Source organism: Calonectris borealis, chromosome 1 (assembly GCF_964195595.1).
Source record: "Calonectris borealis chromosome 1, bCalBor7.hap1.2, whole genome shotgun sequence".
Lineage (NCBI taxonomy): Eukaryota > Metazoa > Chordata > Aves > Procellariiformes > Procellariidae > Calonectris > Calonectris borealis.
In genome coordinates this window covers 188,845,453-188,861,584 of record NC_134312.1, presented here as the reverse complement: position 1 = coordinate 188,861,584, position 16,132 = coordinate 188,845,453, and the positions used below count along the sequence as shown (strand labels likewise).

Sequence of the window (16,132 nt, the reverse complement as noted above, 5' to 3'; positions counted from 1 at the left end):
AAATATACGTAATTGGTTAATGGATGTAAGAATAGGTGAAGTACTTGAATCTTTTCCTACCTTATATTTCTAATTACAGGCATTTTAAACACAGTCCAGAACATTAGTTTATTACTCAGTTGCTGGAGGAATTGTCTCAAAGTGTATATGAAGATGCTTTGTTCTCTCTATTCTTTCAGGTTTTTTTCCCTGGCTTATAAATTTCAATATTCCTAATGAGAATATAGGGTCCTGCCAGTTACTTTGCTCTGCAAATATGCACAGAAGCACTAGTGACTACCTTTAGATCCGAAGTAGGCAACCCCTTCACCCTTTTTAATGAAATAATACAAACGTAAATAATTCTCTTAACACCAATACCCTGCTTAGACATCTACTTAACAGCAAATGCTGGAATAAATATTGTAGGAGTTAAAAAATGGACGGGAATTAATTCTGCCTAATTTTTAGTAACATATACAAATGCAAAGCTATGATTTCTCAAGATAAGTTATTTAAGAATTAAGTGAATAATGACTCACAGTTCATACCCTTATAGGTGATTAATAACAGACCTTTCTTCACATTTTCACCAAAAACACTTGCAGCACAGCTCACGTAGAAAAAAGCACCAGCCTATGTGTTCATTACCAATATTGTCAGGCTGTTACAATCCCTAAACTTCGAGAAATTAGTTTTCCAGTGCCACAACTGAATTGCTACAGTTCAAGGAGAAGCCAGACAAGGTCAGGAGGAAAGTGAGGTTGTTTGCAAAGATTTCTACTGCTTCGCTATGTTGGGACTAAAGGTCTAAGCATAAACCTGTGACTTAAAAGAGATTTCATCCAGAAAACTGGAATTTTATTTCCCAGTTTCAGTATTTCTACACAGATTGCCCTCAGTAGCATTTGCAAACTGTATTTGGCATCAGTGATGGTGTAATGATGATGTGATTTATCGTATTAGTGGTGCAATTACCTTTGGTGGGAGAAAGAGTGTGAAAGAGAGCCACGGGAGCAGAAATTGTCCGATGCGTGAGATTAGCAAAACCCTTTTAAATACTGCGTGATTCCCTGAGACATGCAATAGGGACTCCTGCTGGCCAGGCTCCGCTGCTGAGGAAAGAGGCATCCAAAATCCGTGGCTCAGAATTGATTTGGAAGTTAGGACGCGGGATTTCCTGCACGCAGCGAAGCTGAAACCCTCATCGGGGGGGGGAAGGCAGTGTTGCCCTCCTTTGCAATCGCCGGCGCAGAGGAGCAGCAGGGCACCTAAAGCCATAGGGGAGGGAGTGTGCTGGCTTTGCCTCCTCTCTCCCTGCTTTTTCCCTTGCAAGGTCAAGAAGGGGAAGCCTTTGCAGAGTATCTTTGGGAGAAAAATCATCTGGTGGTGCACGCTGGTACCAGAAGAGCTGTCTCAGTATGGTGCACCACCAACCTCCAGGACAACCAGTGATGGTGCAGAGGGAAACCTCCGCTTATGCAGGAGCATTTGCTTGGCCTCAGCTGCCCAGAGAAAGGCCAGGATGCAGCCGGCATCAGCCACATCACTTATGTTGACAGTCCTGAGCCCAAACCAGGGGCCTTTGCACCCACCTCACTCTGCCGGGGTACCTCTGAGGCTGTGCTCCACCACCCACCCCACAGCCCCTTGAAGGGGGATTGTGACTGTTTTGCTCAAAAGAGGGATGATTTCCTTCTTGAAAGCTTCATGGCTACTACGGGCAATTCCTGTTAGGGTGCCCGGCTACACCAGCCATATGCCTGCCCCAGCCTGCACCCTTTGGGCCAGGCATGCTTCTCCATCCTCCCAGCAGCACCAGCTTCTGCTGGAAAAAAAGACACCCAGCAAGTTCTGCCAAGGTGGACGTGCCCACTTCACAAAGTTGAACAACAGCGCTGGTTCCCACCCAAAAACACATAGGGTGCTGGATGCCTGTTGCTCCTGCCTTGGAGATTCGTCCCACGCTGTGGGGCAATAGCAACAGTGTGGAGCAGCTGTCGGGATTATTGGCAGATGATGCACAACTCCCTGCTGCAGCGGAAGGACCAGGCATTTCAGAGGGCTCCTGTCCAGCCTGGTGCTGATCCCAGACATGTGCTTCTGACAAGGCAGGATGGTGCACAGGGCCTCCTCAGCAACTGCCCATGCCTTTGGACTCTCCTCTCTTCTTTCCTTACAGCACTTCCTTAGCCTTCCACTCAAAACAATTTTCCCATATCTCCTGTTACCAACAAGCAGCAGCCCAGCCATCCTGGCCAGCTTGGCTTGTTTGCCTCCTCACCTGAAAGGCCTTGTGAGAAAACATTTTTCCTCTCCTGGATGCTACTATCTGGCTACATCAGGAAGAAAATCTGATCTCATCCTAGGGACTACCTGCCCTCCCTCTCAGTCTCTCCACCTGAAAATGTACAGATGCACAAGCATCACTTGCCTGTCCCTTGGATGGGACTCCCTCATATGAGCTCCTGGACCTCATGAGCTCTCATGGACCACATGAAATCCTGGACCTTGTATAACTTTCCCTGCCTACCCAATCTTTAAATTGCGGCAGTGTTTTGTTTTGCTTTGTTTTGTTTCCCCTTTGTTATGTCGAGGGGTGAATTGGACAGTGGCCAAGGTGCCCTGTGCCATGTGCCCCATAAAATGTCCCAAGACCTGCCTACACAACTCCTAATTCTTATTGCATCCACAGTTGGCTCCTCTCATGTACTTTGCCCTTTCTTGGCCCTGTAGTCTCCAAGGTACTTTACCTGATGGATGCTGTTTTATCCCTGCCCCATTCAGGTTTAGAGTAAGGACAAGAGGTCTAGAAGGATATGACAAATGCGTTCCCAAAGGCCACTGAAGCAAGAGAACAGATGCATGTTGTCAAGTGTAAAAATACTTTTTTACTTTTCCCTGTGTAAACTGTCCTGGCCTGACAGAGAGATGCTGCTGGGAAGACATGCCCCTGAAAGCCAGCCCTCACGTAACACACTCCGGAGACCAGATTCCCCATCGGAAGACCGGAAAACAAGATAAAACATATTCATAAATGCTGTATGGTTTGTCAGGGTCAGTTCATATTACAGCAGTCCAAGAGCACCAAGAAATAGGTCTCCTCAGTGCTTACTGAGACTAAATTCAATTAGGCACAGACCTAGCTCCTCTGCCTCTCCCTCTATTCCTGCTATTGCAAATCTTGTACTGTATCTCCAAAGGAGACGGGCACTCCCCGAAACACCATACCAGCTTTGGCATTGCCCCATGCTGCACTGTCATGGGCAACTTGGGTAATATGCTCTAAATTAAATCACCACAAGATAAGGACAGGGCTAACTGCAAAACTTGCTCCAGGGAGACTTATTAGTGGTTCCCTGAAGGACTAGAAGGGCCTTTGAATGGGGGTCCTGCAGGGCTCTTGCTTAGCCTGGGTTTCCTCAGTATTGCTCCTAACAACTTGGACAGTGTATAGAGTGTGAGCTTACACAGCTTTCCAAAAGCACCAAGCTGGGAGAGGTTATAAGCACTCGGAGGGACAGGATCAGAATCATCAACAAGCATCTGCACCCCTGAAGAGAAAGTCTGAAATGAACAAATAGCATTCAGTGACGATAAATGCAGAGATATCCACTTAGGAAAAAGATAGCAAACCAACTACTGCTGGGGAAATTTGTTCAGGCTTCAGGAATGCTGAACAAGATCTGGCTGTCAAAATGGATTATAAGCTAAGCATGTGTCACTAGTATGGTATTTTAATACAAAAGGCACTCATCATTCCAGGTTGTGTAAGTAAGTAAGGACATTCCCTGCAAGACCCGTGAAGTAATCTTGTATTTCACTTAGCAGTTGGGAGGCCTTTGCAAGAGTACTGAGTCCTGTTTTGGTCACCGAACGATAAGCAAGATGTGGATAAATTAAACAGAATCCAGGGCAGAGAAACAAGAGGCACAAAAGTTTTAAAAGCATCATCTGTAAGCAAAAGATAAAGGAATTAGGTTTGCTTAGTCTGGAAGAGAAAAAGAAAAAACTAGGCAAGACATGATGGCCATCTTCCAATAGCTTCCAGAAAGGACAGCAATCAATTATTCTTCCTGGCTAGTGGAAAGAACAAGGAAAAAGGGAAGGCTTAATTTGCAGCAAAGAAGATGTAGGTTAGATATCGGTAAACACTAATGCATTTGCTTTAGATTGCTCTCTCTGGAGGAGCCTATCAATATTCATTGATACAGGGAATATCCTTATTTAAGTATGTAGTAGGTACCTAAAGACAGGGTGAGATAAATATCACTGGTATGCAACAAAATACATTTCTTTCGTCAGCTGCCACTAAATCTAAAGTTTCAGTTTCAGAATTTAGGCAGCTTTGCATATCAGCAGGTGTTAATAATGCAGTAATTACATGGATAAAAAGTCCTAAAATAAGATTGAGAACTTGCAGGTTCACAATGACAAAATTGCTTCTGCTTCCATAGATTTGCTGCCAGAAATGGTTAATTATAACATCAAGCATTAGCACTACGCAAATAGCATTAAAAAGAAAAAAACATACACTGCTTGTAGCCTGGGAAGAAAGCAGAGTTAATCCCAAAAGCTACAGAGTTAGAAGGTTGCAAGCAACTAAAAAAGGTTTAAGACAGCGTCAGGCAGCTTCTATTGAAGGCATCACTTACTACCAGCTTCTATTAGAAGGATATATGCACCAAGACGTATGTGTCACAACAGAAGATGTGAGTATGTCACATTCTTAGCTGATGTCAACTTTCTCTTGTGCAGGATACACATGGCCTCTACCTACAAAGCTCTGTGCCATTTGGATCTACTTGGATGTGCTTTTCTCCACTGCCTCCATCATGCACCTCTGTGCCATCTCACTGGATCGTTATATTGCCATTCGAAACCCCATCCATCACAGCCGGTTTAACTCAAGAACTAAGGCTTTTGCAAAAATAATTGCTGTCTGGACCATATCAGTTGGTAAGTGAGGCAATATTTCAGCATGTAATTGCAGATTTCTAGCCTTTGAGAGGATTTGACATATATGTTGCAGTCTAAAACTGTATTCTCTGCCTACCATATTTTGCTTGCCACAGTCTAAGAAGTGCTGTGATGTAGTAATTATGCAATGGAAATCAACGACAATGGGAAATGGAGGAGAACTGAGCAGTACTGTCACTAAAAGAATATACATCAGTGATAGGACTACTGGGTTCAAGTTTGTTTTAAAGATGTGTTTATTTCCCATATTGATTATCCATCATTATCTTAACATCTGAAAAGAAAAAATGACCTCAACTGAAAAAAAGATTTCCCTGTTTTATGTAAGTCAGTTGTTCTCACTTCTAATCAGGGTAATTTGTTTGGAGATGTTTCTTATGTTTTCTGCCTTTCTCCATGCATAGGGTAAGGTATTTATGCGTCCTGTTTAGGAGGCATTAGATACTCTGTGTACACTGTAAAGGAGAGAAGTTTCCCCACAGGACAGTTGTTGCAGCCTAAAATATGTGCCCTGAATGAGTCCCTCGATGAATCTCTCTTTGCACTGGCAAAACCCAGCGGCTTGAAACTAGGCATGGGAGTGCCACTCTGCCATTCCCGTGGCGGCAGCACCCTCCGTCCAGAGCAGCTTCACCGCAAGGGAGGTGAAAAGAGCTTGGTGTCTGATGCCGTCAGGGATTTCCTCACACACCTGGGGCAGCGGTTCTCAAATGTGTCGAAAGCAGAGTTCCCGTTCAGCTCATCTGGTTCTGCAGACCCCCTGAGCATTGGCAGCTCACTTATTCAGAAGTAGAAAAAATTCACTCTCTTGCCCTGGAAGACATAAGCGTCGCCAGCAATCAAAGGTCATTAGCCGCTTCCCTGACTAATACAAATTATTGTGAGTGGTAACTGTAATCCATTACCATTCTTCCGAGGGGAAGGAAAGGAGATGATGCCTAACACTGCTGCCTGCCTGCTGCTCTGAATTGTCTCCTGGCCTCCCTCTTGATCCTGGCCCAGAGTCTGAGAAAAAGCAGCCTAGGATTTTTATGACTTAAAACAGCTGTATCTTCTGCTGCGCAGCAAGAAATAGTGGGAACCCTCTCTCAACAGGAGGACACTTCTGCATTCTCCAAGACCTGGTGAGGCTCAACAGCATCATGTATGGCTCTGGGGTGCATTCAGCTGATCAGATGTAGATGTCTAGCACAGGCCACCCTAAAAATACCTAGCTCTATAAAGGAAGCCTAGAGCAACTCAGATGTAGATGTCTTCATTTAGATTAGATGAATCATACCTTATATCTCTATAGTCACCTTTTTTATCAATCCAGTAGAAAACACATTACTTACTCTGTCCAGTTTTTCCAATCTTGGACACTGCTAGGTGCAAGCATTTTTGGTGCATTATCCATGTAACATAAAAAAGTCAAGCATTCCTTAAATTTGTACATACTCTGTTTGTCTGCATTTGTGTGTGGTACCTGTGCTTAGTGTGTGTGAAATTACTGTCCTTTTAAACACAAATAAATTCACAGAATGACCAGAATGACCATTCCAGGGGCAAACCAGTGGTCCACGCTGCTCAGCATCTTTCCTTAGACAGTGGCTCACTGCCAGAGCATCTGAATTAGCTCACTATTAAAATGAATCCAGAAAAAAATATTTTTAAGCCCTATTAGTTAGAACATGGTTTATGTCCTGTTAGCAGGAAGGTTTAGTTCTTTGATATCTCGATATTTAATTTCAATAGTTAGGAGTATTCTTTGCAGTAATAATTGATAACAACTTACCCATTATAAAAACACCTTTTCTGCTCTCTAGAGAATTTTGTTTTAACTGTGGTCAGATAAGACACAAATGTTATTACTATGGCAAGTGATAGCACGGTCCCTATTTATATAACTGAAAAATACAACTCCTTATTTTCTTGGAAAGCACTCAAGTGTGGCATGAGTGAAAAGGACAGAGTTCTGCTTTACTGCGGCTGGATAAGGACACGTGAAAGGGAATGGTGGATGTTAGGCAAATAGGTGGGTTGATAAGGTAAACTCCATCTCATTCACACATCACATGTTATCAAAACAGCAAGTAGATCAAATAGATACAAATTAATTCAGGCAAGCACACTGAGGTGTGCAGGAATGAAGTGGTGCTGAGCTGGTCTGCTAGTCCTGTGGAAGCAAGGGGCATGGGGAGATGAGCTGAAGGAAAATGGTCTGTTCCCAGCCTGGCAACTGTGTCATGAATGAGCAAAGGTGATGTGCTCCAGAGGACAGACAGGGACGCAAACACACAGCAAGCTATAAAGAAGCTGCTGAGCTAGTCACTGCCAGGCTGGACTGAGTTTGCACCATGGCATATTGCTATACTAATAGAATAAAGAAAAATGCCAGTATTATAAGGAACCTTGATAAATCCCAGATGACCCATGCAACTTGCTGTCAGTTGGTCGTTGACCCTGTCCTCCTGATCTGCCACGATCCAGCTCAGGATAGGAAATGGTTTCTGAAGAACGAGGTGTTTTCTATATCATTTACTAACAGGAAATGGTTTCTGAACAAAGAGGTGCTCTATGTATCATTTACCTGTCTCCAGGCTCTCAGTGCTACTTAGAGTGGCAGGGCTATACATTATTTAACTCTTTGCATTTTCACATAGCTACAGCTAGCACAGACAGAGCTGGTATCGGGCAGAGCGTGCTCTCCACAGTGCACGGTGTGGCTGCCATCTCACTGACAAATTTGGAGAGGCGGGAGTTTCTCAAGGGTTTGCCCTCCAGCCTCAGATATCCTTTGGCTTCCCCTTGCTCCTGCAGGTTGCAGCTGAGCTGGTGCCCTGTGAACTTTCATGATGTACGAGATGGAGGGTAAAAAGCAAGAGAAAGAAATGAAAGATGTCATGTTCCCCTGTGTAGAGGCTCATTTTACCAGGGGAAGAAGGGGGAACCTGCCAACCCTCAATAGCTCCCTCACTGTCAAAATCCTTAGTCCATCCTCTCACATAGCCCCCTTCAATGATTGCTTTACCAGGCTGAGTCCCAACCTATATAGGCTCTGTTTGTGTGGCAGTATCCCATGCCCAGGTCATCTTTGTACCCTTCTCTGAATCTTTTCTAGTGCTTCTCCCTCTTGGAGACATAGGTGGCCAGACCACAATATTCAAGACATGGACACACCATGAATTCATGTGGTATAGTAATATTTTCCGCCTTGTTCTCAATTCCCATCTTAATAAGCCCTACCTTTCTTTTAGTCTTTAGGACCATTCCTGCACACTGAGCTCAGTGACTCCAAAGTCATGGAATCACAGAATGGTTTGGGTTGGAAGGGACCTTTAAAGGTCACCTAGTCCAACCCCCCTGCCATGGGCAGAGACATCTATCACTAGATCAGGCTGCTCAAAGCCCCCTCCAACCTGGCCTTGAACACTTCCAGTGATGGGGCATCCACAACTTCTCTGGGCAACCTGTTCCAGTGTCTCACCACCCTCATCATAAAAAATTTTCTTCCTTATGTCCAACATAAACCTACCCTCTTTCAGTTTAAAGCCCTTGCCCCTTGTCCTGTCACTACAGGCCCTGGGAAAAAGTCTTTCTCCATCTTTCTTATAAGCCCTATTTATACTTTGAAAGACTGCAATCAGGTCTCCCCGGAGCCTTCTCTTTTCCAGGCTAAACTCCAACTCCTTCAGTCTTTCTTCATAGGAGAGGTGTTCCAGCCCTCTGGCCATTTTCATGGGCCTCATCTCTTTCCTGAGTAATGACAAATAGTTTTGCATATTTAGATAGGGTTTCCCCTCAACTAATGTACAACTCTTTGCTTCTTAGCACTGAATTTTGTCTGCTACTTTGCTGTCCATTAGCTGACATTTATGAGCACCTTCTGCAATTCTCTACAGCCAACAGCTGCGTGTCACCAGCGCATTTACGCAGTTCCAGTGTCCCTGCAGACAGGTCATGGATGGGCTGAATAGCACTGATGAACACAGAGGATTGTTGGATGCTACTTTCTACTGCCCTTACTGTGGAAACAAACCATTTGATCCTACCCCTTGTTTTCTGTCTTTCAATCCATCCTTTTTCTACAAGAGAACCTTTCTTCTTCTGCCATTAGAGTTTATTTTTTTTACCAGCCTTTGACAAAACAGTGTTGTCAGAGCTTTCTGGAAATCCAGGAACATTGTATCAGCTGGATCACCCTTATCCCCCTGCTCGCTGACTCCTGCAAATCTTCTAGCTAATTTGTGGGGCATGGCTTCTTAGCTGATTTGTGGGGCATGCAGAAGTTCTCCTAATGCTTCCCAATCTACCCACATTTCTTTCATTATGACTTCTAATTTACCTAAGTAATAACACTTCCATTCACTAAATTTGTAATTTTCCTTTTATTCACTAAATTCACAAATTTATTCAGTGAATTTGATCCAAAGACCAGTCAATCAGTGGTCTTCCTTCTGTCGGCGCCAGTGATATATAAAGTATTTAAAAACAGCATAAAACAGCACAGATAATTTGATTTACTCGACTTCGGAAATCTTGACTTTCTTAGTTAAAAAAAAGTTGTACTAATATTTGGTTTTGCATTCAGTGGAAGAAGAGGATTTAGCCAGCAGCCTTTCTTTCACTAGACCATGTAATGCCACAGGCAATTGCTTTAAAATGGATTCTAATTACTGTAACAGATTCTAATCGTGTCTTTAATTCTTAAATCATCCAGTACCGAGAGTGGCTAGATAATTAGATTATTTGTAGCTGTTGAAGGCAAAAGCCCATTAAACCCTGAAAATTATTCCATTTGTTTTAAAGCACAGAGGTCATTACTGAGAACAGATGTAAAAAGCCCAAGCATTTCCCCTTTCTAGAAAAATTAGAGTTGAATTTTGAATAGTGTTTAACTGGAATCTATAGAATTGTAAATAGAGCCTATGCTGAAAAATAACAGGTAAAGCACCTTTGAGTCCTAAGTGGGCCTAAGAAATGTATTGCTCTGCAAGTGGCCAACAATGCATCTTTCTCTCCTTTAAAAATTCTTGAAAGGGCCACATAAAAGAATTACAGTCATGAATGTTAAGCCCTTCTATATATCATTCCTCAGTCCTCATTTCTCTCTATTCCTCTGTTAATGGTTTAAGTAATGTGAAGTTTGATGAAGCCCAAATCCTCTTAGCTGAGTTTTCTCTTCTCTTATCCTTTCTCACTCAGCCTACGCATCTGTTCACTGCCTTCAGGCAGTCTCTGCTCTCCCCAGTTACTAACAACTTAGATTTATTCAGTACCTTTCATGCAGAAAAAAAGTCCAAAGTGGAGCTGGATGAAGCTGGTGAAATATCTCCCATCACATAACTCTCTTAAAATTTTGCCATTGCTTTCGAGGCTTCAAAAATACAGAAATACTGTAGCATGTGAAGCAGCGTTCTCCGAAGTGCAGGGTGCAAAAAGCTACCTCCAGGTCTACGAAACAAGCCCAGTGCAACTGAGCCCTCTTATAATTTGGCAGTGTGAAGCTTTATGCTGACATAGAGGCTTACACCTCCTTCCCAGGCAGCCTGCAATTTCTCTGCGTGACTTCTTGCTGTCCTACAGAGTACGAAGGTCCAAGGAAGTTGGGGTTGGGAGAGTACAACTACCAGTGTCTCTGAATTGTCTTTGGCCTCCTTCAGCTCACTCCTCCTTCTGCCAAGGAGAGCTTTAATTTGAAAGTCCCTTCACTGTTTTCAAAAGGCACAAATAGGCAATGGGCTGTAGGTTGGGAATCCCTGTTCTGGATCCACCGCATCCTCCTTTTCTTCCAGATGACATACTTATAATGTGCCAGTTCATTCAAGTCTAATTTAGGGATGGTTTGGCATAGGAAAAGACCACTTGTTATAAGATGGAATATGCTGCCAAAATACATAAAATTGCAAATAATTACACACAGCACTGTACTCCGACAATATAGATTTAAATTGAGCACCTAAATTTGGAAATGCTAGAGCTAAACTTGAAATCTCTGCTACGCTACTCTCTTTACCATGTAGTCATTCACTTTGCTTCCATTTCTTCTTTTGAAAACTTGGCTTTGCATTCTTAGCAGTATTTATAATCATTTCCTTAGTTAACATTTCTTTTTTTTTAATCATACTCATGAAATCATCTCCCAGAGAGTGAACATACTGTTTGCTCTTTCCAGCTGGAGGATCTCCAGGGCAAACATTGTAGGTTTTGTGTTTGGGCAATGCTCTGGGACCTTTTCCATTTGTGGATATATATGCCACCATAAAAATAAAATGCCATAAAGATGTTGTCAAAAATTGTGACACAACATACAGAGAAATTTGCATTAACTATAATGAAGGGCCATGGCACAAAATTTCATAAACAAAGTATTAGCGCTTCATCACCATCTCACAGAAATAGGATCTTCATTGCATTATTTTATAGAGGCACAATGTATTAGGCTCAGTAGTCAGCAACAATTATGCCAGTAGAAAGTTCATTGCCGTACTAATGACTCCACCAGCAGTGACAACTCATGAGTAAACAAGCACTTCATGCGTAGGTTGTCCGAGGGAAGTTAACATTCAATGCTGTGATGCATATTTCTGAGTTGGCTAGCACACGTATTCTGGTTACGAGACATTACTTAAGATGGTTCTGAGAAAGAGAAATATTGTATTTACTTTCCTCATTGATGTAAATTATTCCCGTATTTCCCATGTAACAGAATCCTTTGCTTGATTTGTTCTTCCCAGAAGAGTGGACACATCTCATCCACCAGACCAATAGCTTACCACACATATCTCCTTCTCATAACTGTGACAGTTAAAAAAACTTGCATTTTGAACTTGTATATGTTTTTTTCGTTATCTGACAAGGAGGTGTTACAAATCTTATACTTCTCTTTATGAAAAAATGCTCAAAGGAATGGTAATGATGGAACTGCTTTCTAAATTCTCCAAATTTGGAAACAAATTAAAAATTAAGAGATTAAGAAACAACGTAAAAATCCATAGGGCCACATTTCCAAATCAGAGACATTGAGCAACCTGGCATACATCTGGATGGAGAAGAATACATTATACTAGTACATATGTATTGTCAAATGAAGAATAATTATTATGTATACATTTAGAATTTTCTTTGCATAATTACCTAATTATCAGGAGGAGATGAAGGTTTTTGCCTATGAAAAAGGCACAGAGACATTTTGTGAGGACCTCTTTTGCAAGAAACATTCTGTTTTATGGTTGAAAAAAGGAATGAGGAGTGGTCACAACATTAATATGTGGCTTTTCTTTCTGCTTTGGTTTTATTTTTAAGGGCAAGTTTTAAACAATAGAGCTGTATTTTTAATAGCAGAGCTATGTGGAAAGAACCTCAGTCAAGGTACTGATGACAGAATTTGTTCATTGTCTTTTTTTTTTTTAAACTTGTCTTTGCTTTGAAGACCATAAGGACCATGTTCTTCTTCCCCTTGAAGCTACTGGCAAAAAAGCATTAAGTTCAGTTGGACCAGGCCAGTCCTATCATCAGGTTTCTATGAATGAATAAGTAACTGTTTGTGGTTGGCAATATGACCTATAATCAGCCAGTCTCTCTTTGTAGCATACGTCAGAGTAAATGGAACGTTTTAAGAAAAAAGGCAGTAACAGTACAGTGCCTAAGTTATTCCTTCTTCTCTGAAAGGATATATTTTTCAGTCAGTCGTGTACCCAGCACAGTGTGCAATACATACAAGAATCCAGAATGGATTCCCCATCCAGAAGGGGAAGGATGAGCCCATGGCCTATCGCAGGATACCCTTTTCTGCAGAAAGTGCTATGTGAGGTGTTGCAAAATGCAGAAAGGACATGTTCACAGGCCTGCTCCGATCTTTTTCCAGTAGGTCTCTACAACAGTGCATGCTCAAAAGGGGATCCTATATTGACCAAGAAATTACTTGAGCATCTCTAATCAGAGGAACTGTGATTTCTGCATAGCAGAAGCCACAGGCAATATAAATGAGCAGAAAAGAAGTGCACAAGGAATTGTGTTGGGATTTATCAACTCTGTCATCTGTACACTGTAATTGCATTTAATCACCTTCAAAATTAAAAATAGTGTTGTTAAAGTAGCACTGTATTGCATAAAAGAAAATGTCAAGAAAAAAGAAATTTTCTTTCATTTTAAAATTATAAGAGCAATTTCACAGCTTCTTTTAGGTATTTTAAAAATTAAATTTTATTTAAGCCAGATTTTGCATTTTATAATGTTAAGAAAGAGAAACGTATCACAGAATTCTGCTTTAAAATGAAATCCTTACATTTACCCCAATTAGCAGGAACATTGCAAACTATCGCACACTCAGGCTGCAGTTAACTTTCCCCGTGCATTTCCTGGCCCATGCCATTGGCATCATTTCTAAGCAGAAGCCCAGCTAATAAAAGTCAGGGGTTTTGTCAGAGCTGAGACAACATATTCCTAATTACCTACAATAAATTTAGAAATACCTGTCAGCTAATTTTTCCTATGATGTCCTCCAGAGTCACTGATGGAAAACAGCCTGTCAAATTCCTATGATGTTCTGAAAGTAGGCTGAGGCATCGCGATAAAGGCTGTCTTTTCTGGGTGATCAAGATTGGAGCTGTGTATTCCACAGTATTCAGTCCTGCATTTATGTTGCAAATCACACCCACAGGGAAGACTTGTTTCCTTTTGGCAGAACGTAACCCTTGTTATGATTTTGTATTAGATCTGAGTTTTGAAATGTCAAATTGACCACTATTGCTAGGATCATAGACTGAGCTGAACTGTGAGTATCCTGAGATAAATACTGTGTGGTTTTAGGTCTCAGGTGCACTGAGTGAGCAGCGTAACTTTCTCCTTACAAGCGTAAAAGTCCCCAAAAGTTTTACATTGAATGTTCCCGGGGTAAAACCAGCCCTGCCTTGCATACCACTGCAGGACATGAGGAGGTCCCTCCAGCATTCAGAGCAGCCATTTCTTGTTGCAAGGGCAGTTCATGTATTTATTTTTCATTTTCAAGGTGGTTTGTGACATTTAGCAGAAAGATAAGCCTAGGGATTATGCAATAGCACCTACATAGACACCTGTAGATGGTAAAGACGGTCAGATACGACCTATCACTTTTTCATCTCTTCTTCAACCCTGCCATCTTCTAAATGTGACCAGGGCTCTGACTGATTTAACAAAAGAGCAGATCGGTCAGGGTGAAGGGCATTATCCACTGGGTGGGCAGTGAAGCATAAAGCACAGGATCCTGAATCATGATGTTCAGACCAGTGCAGGTCCCTAAACTGCTTCTCATCCTTTTTTTTTTCTTTCCAAATTATCCATTCCATCAGCACATCTATCCCAGAAACAGCCCAGCCATTGGTGCGATCTTCTTGTATAACTAGTAAGAAGCTGACCATTTGCTTAATCAGCAGGCTCTGCAAGCAACCAGGAGGCACAGAGAGACAAGACAAAGACCTGGATTAAAGTGGGACCTGGTCTGAGGTCTAGAATATCCACAAGAATTACAGTTTTGGTTGTCTGTGCCCTTCAGACTCAGTGCAAAATTGTTGCTAAAAAATTAATAATAATTAAACAACTTATCTGATAGTCACATTCAGTCGCCTTTTAAACTACACAACGAGGTCATGCAGCACTGCTGGAGAAATCTGAGATACCAACAGAAATCAGTTCAGTGGAGGATTAAGGCGGAGTTAAGTAAATTATCAGCATTTAACAAATCCCAGAAGTATAAAAACTGGGATAGTAGAGGATCTTGTCACTTAGACTGCTCCAGGAGCCATGACATTAGTTGCTTATGATAGTGGAATATCTAAAATCTTTTCATAATTCCTAGCTTATTGCTACTATATATATTTTTTTTTTAAGCATTACTGTGTATGTAGCATGTATAGCATATAATAAGTTAGCTCTGAGGAGCCTTCAGGAGCTTCATAGCTAAAAGAGCAGACTGATAACGTGTGATCTGGGAAGATCCTGTTACAAACGTATGGTATTTCTTTCTTTCTCAAAGCACAATTATTCCCAAATCTACTCTCCCAGGGGCCTGAACAGTGAACATTGCAAGCCATCTGACATGGAATACAAAAAGGTCCTGTGCTAAACAGGAGGGATATCACAAGTGGCTGGAGTTGATCCCAATTAGAGGCTCTTTTCCTTTTCAAATTAACATATTTACCTAAGCCAGTGACAACCGTAAATTTGTATCTTCTTTTGAGTAGAAATTAAACCATTGCTACAGGGAACTTAAAAACACCAATGCAATTTAAACAACATTAACTGAGTACACAGAAAGGAAAAAGGGTGTTTGACCTGAGCCACAGAAGTAGCAGGTTTGTCCATCCAGGAGCTTTAAATAAGAATGAGTAGCACCTCGTCCCTCTGTGGAGAGAGCTAGGCTGGAGACCTGTGGCACCTCTTGCAATTTTTCAAACTAAATATTCAGCTTTTTATCGTAAGGTCAGTCACTTCCAATCACCATGGATGAAGTGGTTACACAGTCATCATCAGCCTACATCCCCTGGAGGAGAACATTAAGCCCAGCTCCCTCCCGACTCCCAGCTGACAGCAGGATTGTAGCTGCCGTCTGGCTACCTTGGACTTCGGCTCTGCTCAGCCAGCAACCCCCAGGCAAGCCGCTTCCTCGGCCTCCTGTCCACGCTTAGCCGGACACCGCCTTACTCTCTACTCTTTCCAGACTCGGGGATAGTGATAAGTCTCAATCTCACCAAAGATCAGACTGCAAATAAATTGGTATTGTAAATAATAATGCAATTAAATTACAGGGTGGGATGTCTTAAAAGCCTTTTATTGTTACATTAGAACCCCCCCGCACCCCTAGATTTTTGCATTGTGCATGCGACACACCACCCTCCCTCCCTCCTGGCGGGCCTTCCCTGGTGGGAGGCAGGGATTAAAGTGCAGGCAGATGCACAGGGCAAGCTGGAGTCCATGCAGCAGGGCTGGCACCTGGGGCCACGTGCCCTGTCAACCTCACTTGAAATACAACGCCACCATCCCAGCTGGGAGTGCTGGGATAGAGACCAAGACAATGTGCAGGCAGAGGACTCCTCCCAGGAGTCTTCACCAGATCCAAATGAAAATATACATGTTATTGGCAAACTACAGGGCTACAAAACTTGCAGAGATCTCCACTGCTACCCTATACCCTTTCTACCCTATGCACTTGAGAGCT

At 42.3% G+C, this 16,132-nt stretch overlaps 1 protein-coding gene across 2 annotated transcripts in view; it reads left to right on the top strand.

Moving 5' to 3' along the window:
- Positions 1–16,132, top strand: part of HTR2A (5-hydroxytryptamine receptor 2A) — a 28,244-nt gene that overhangs the window by 1,617 nt on the left and 10,495 nt on the right. For both annotated transcript variants that reach the window (XM_075139493.1, XM_075139498.1), the window contains exon 3: positions 4,738–4,938. In XM_075139493.1, the coding sequence (XP_074995594.1) occupies positions 4,738–4,938 (201 nt within the window). The remainder of the gene's footprint in view (positions 1–4,737; positions 4,939–16,132) is intronic.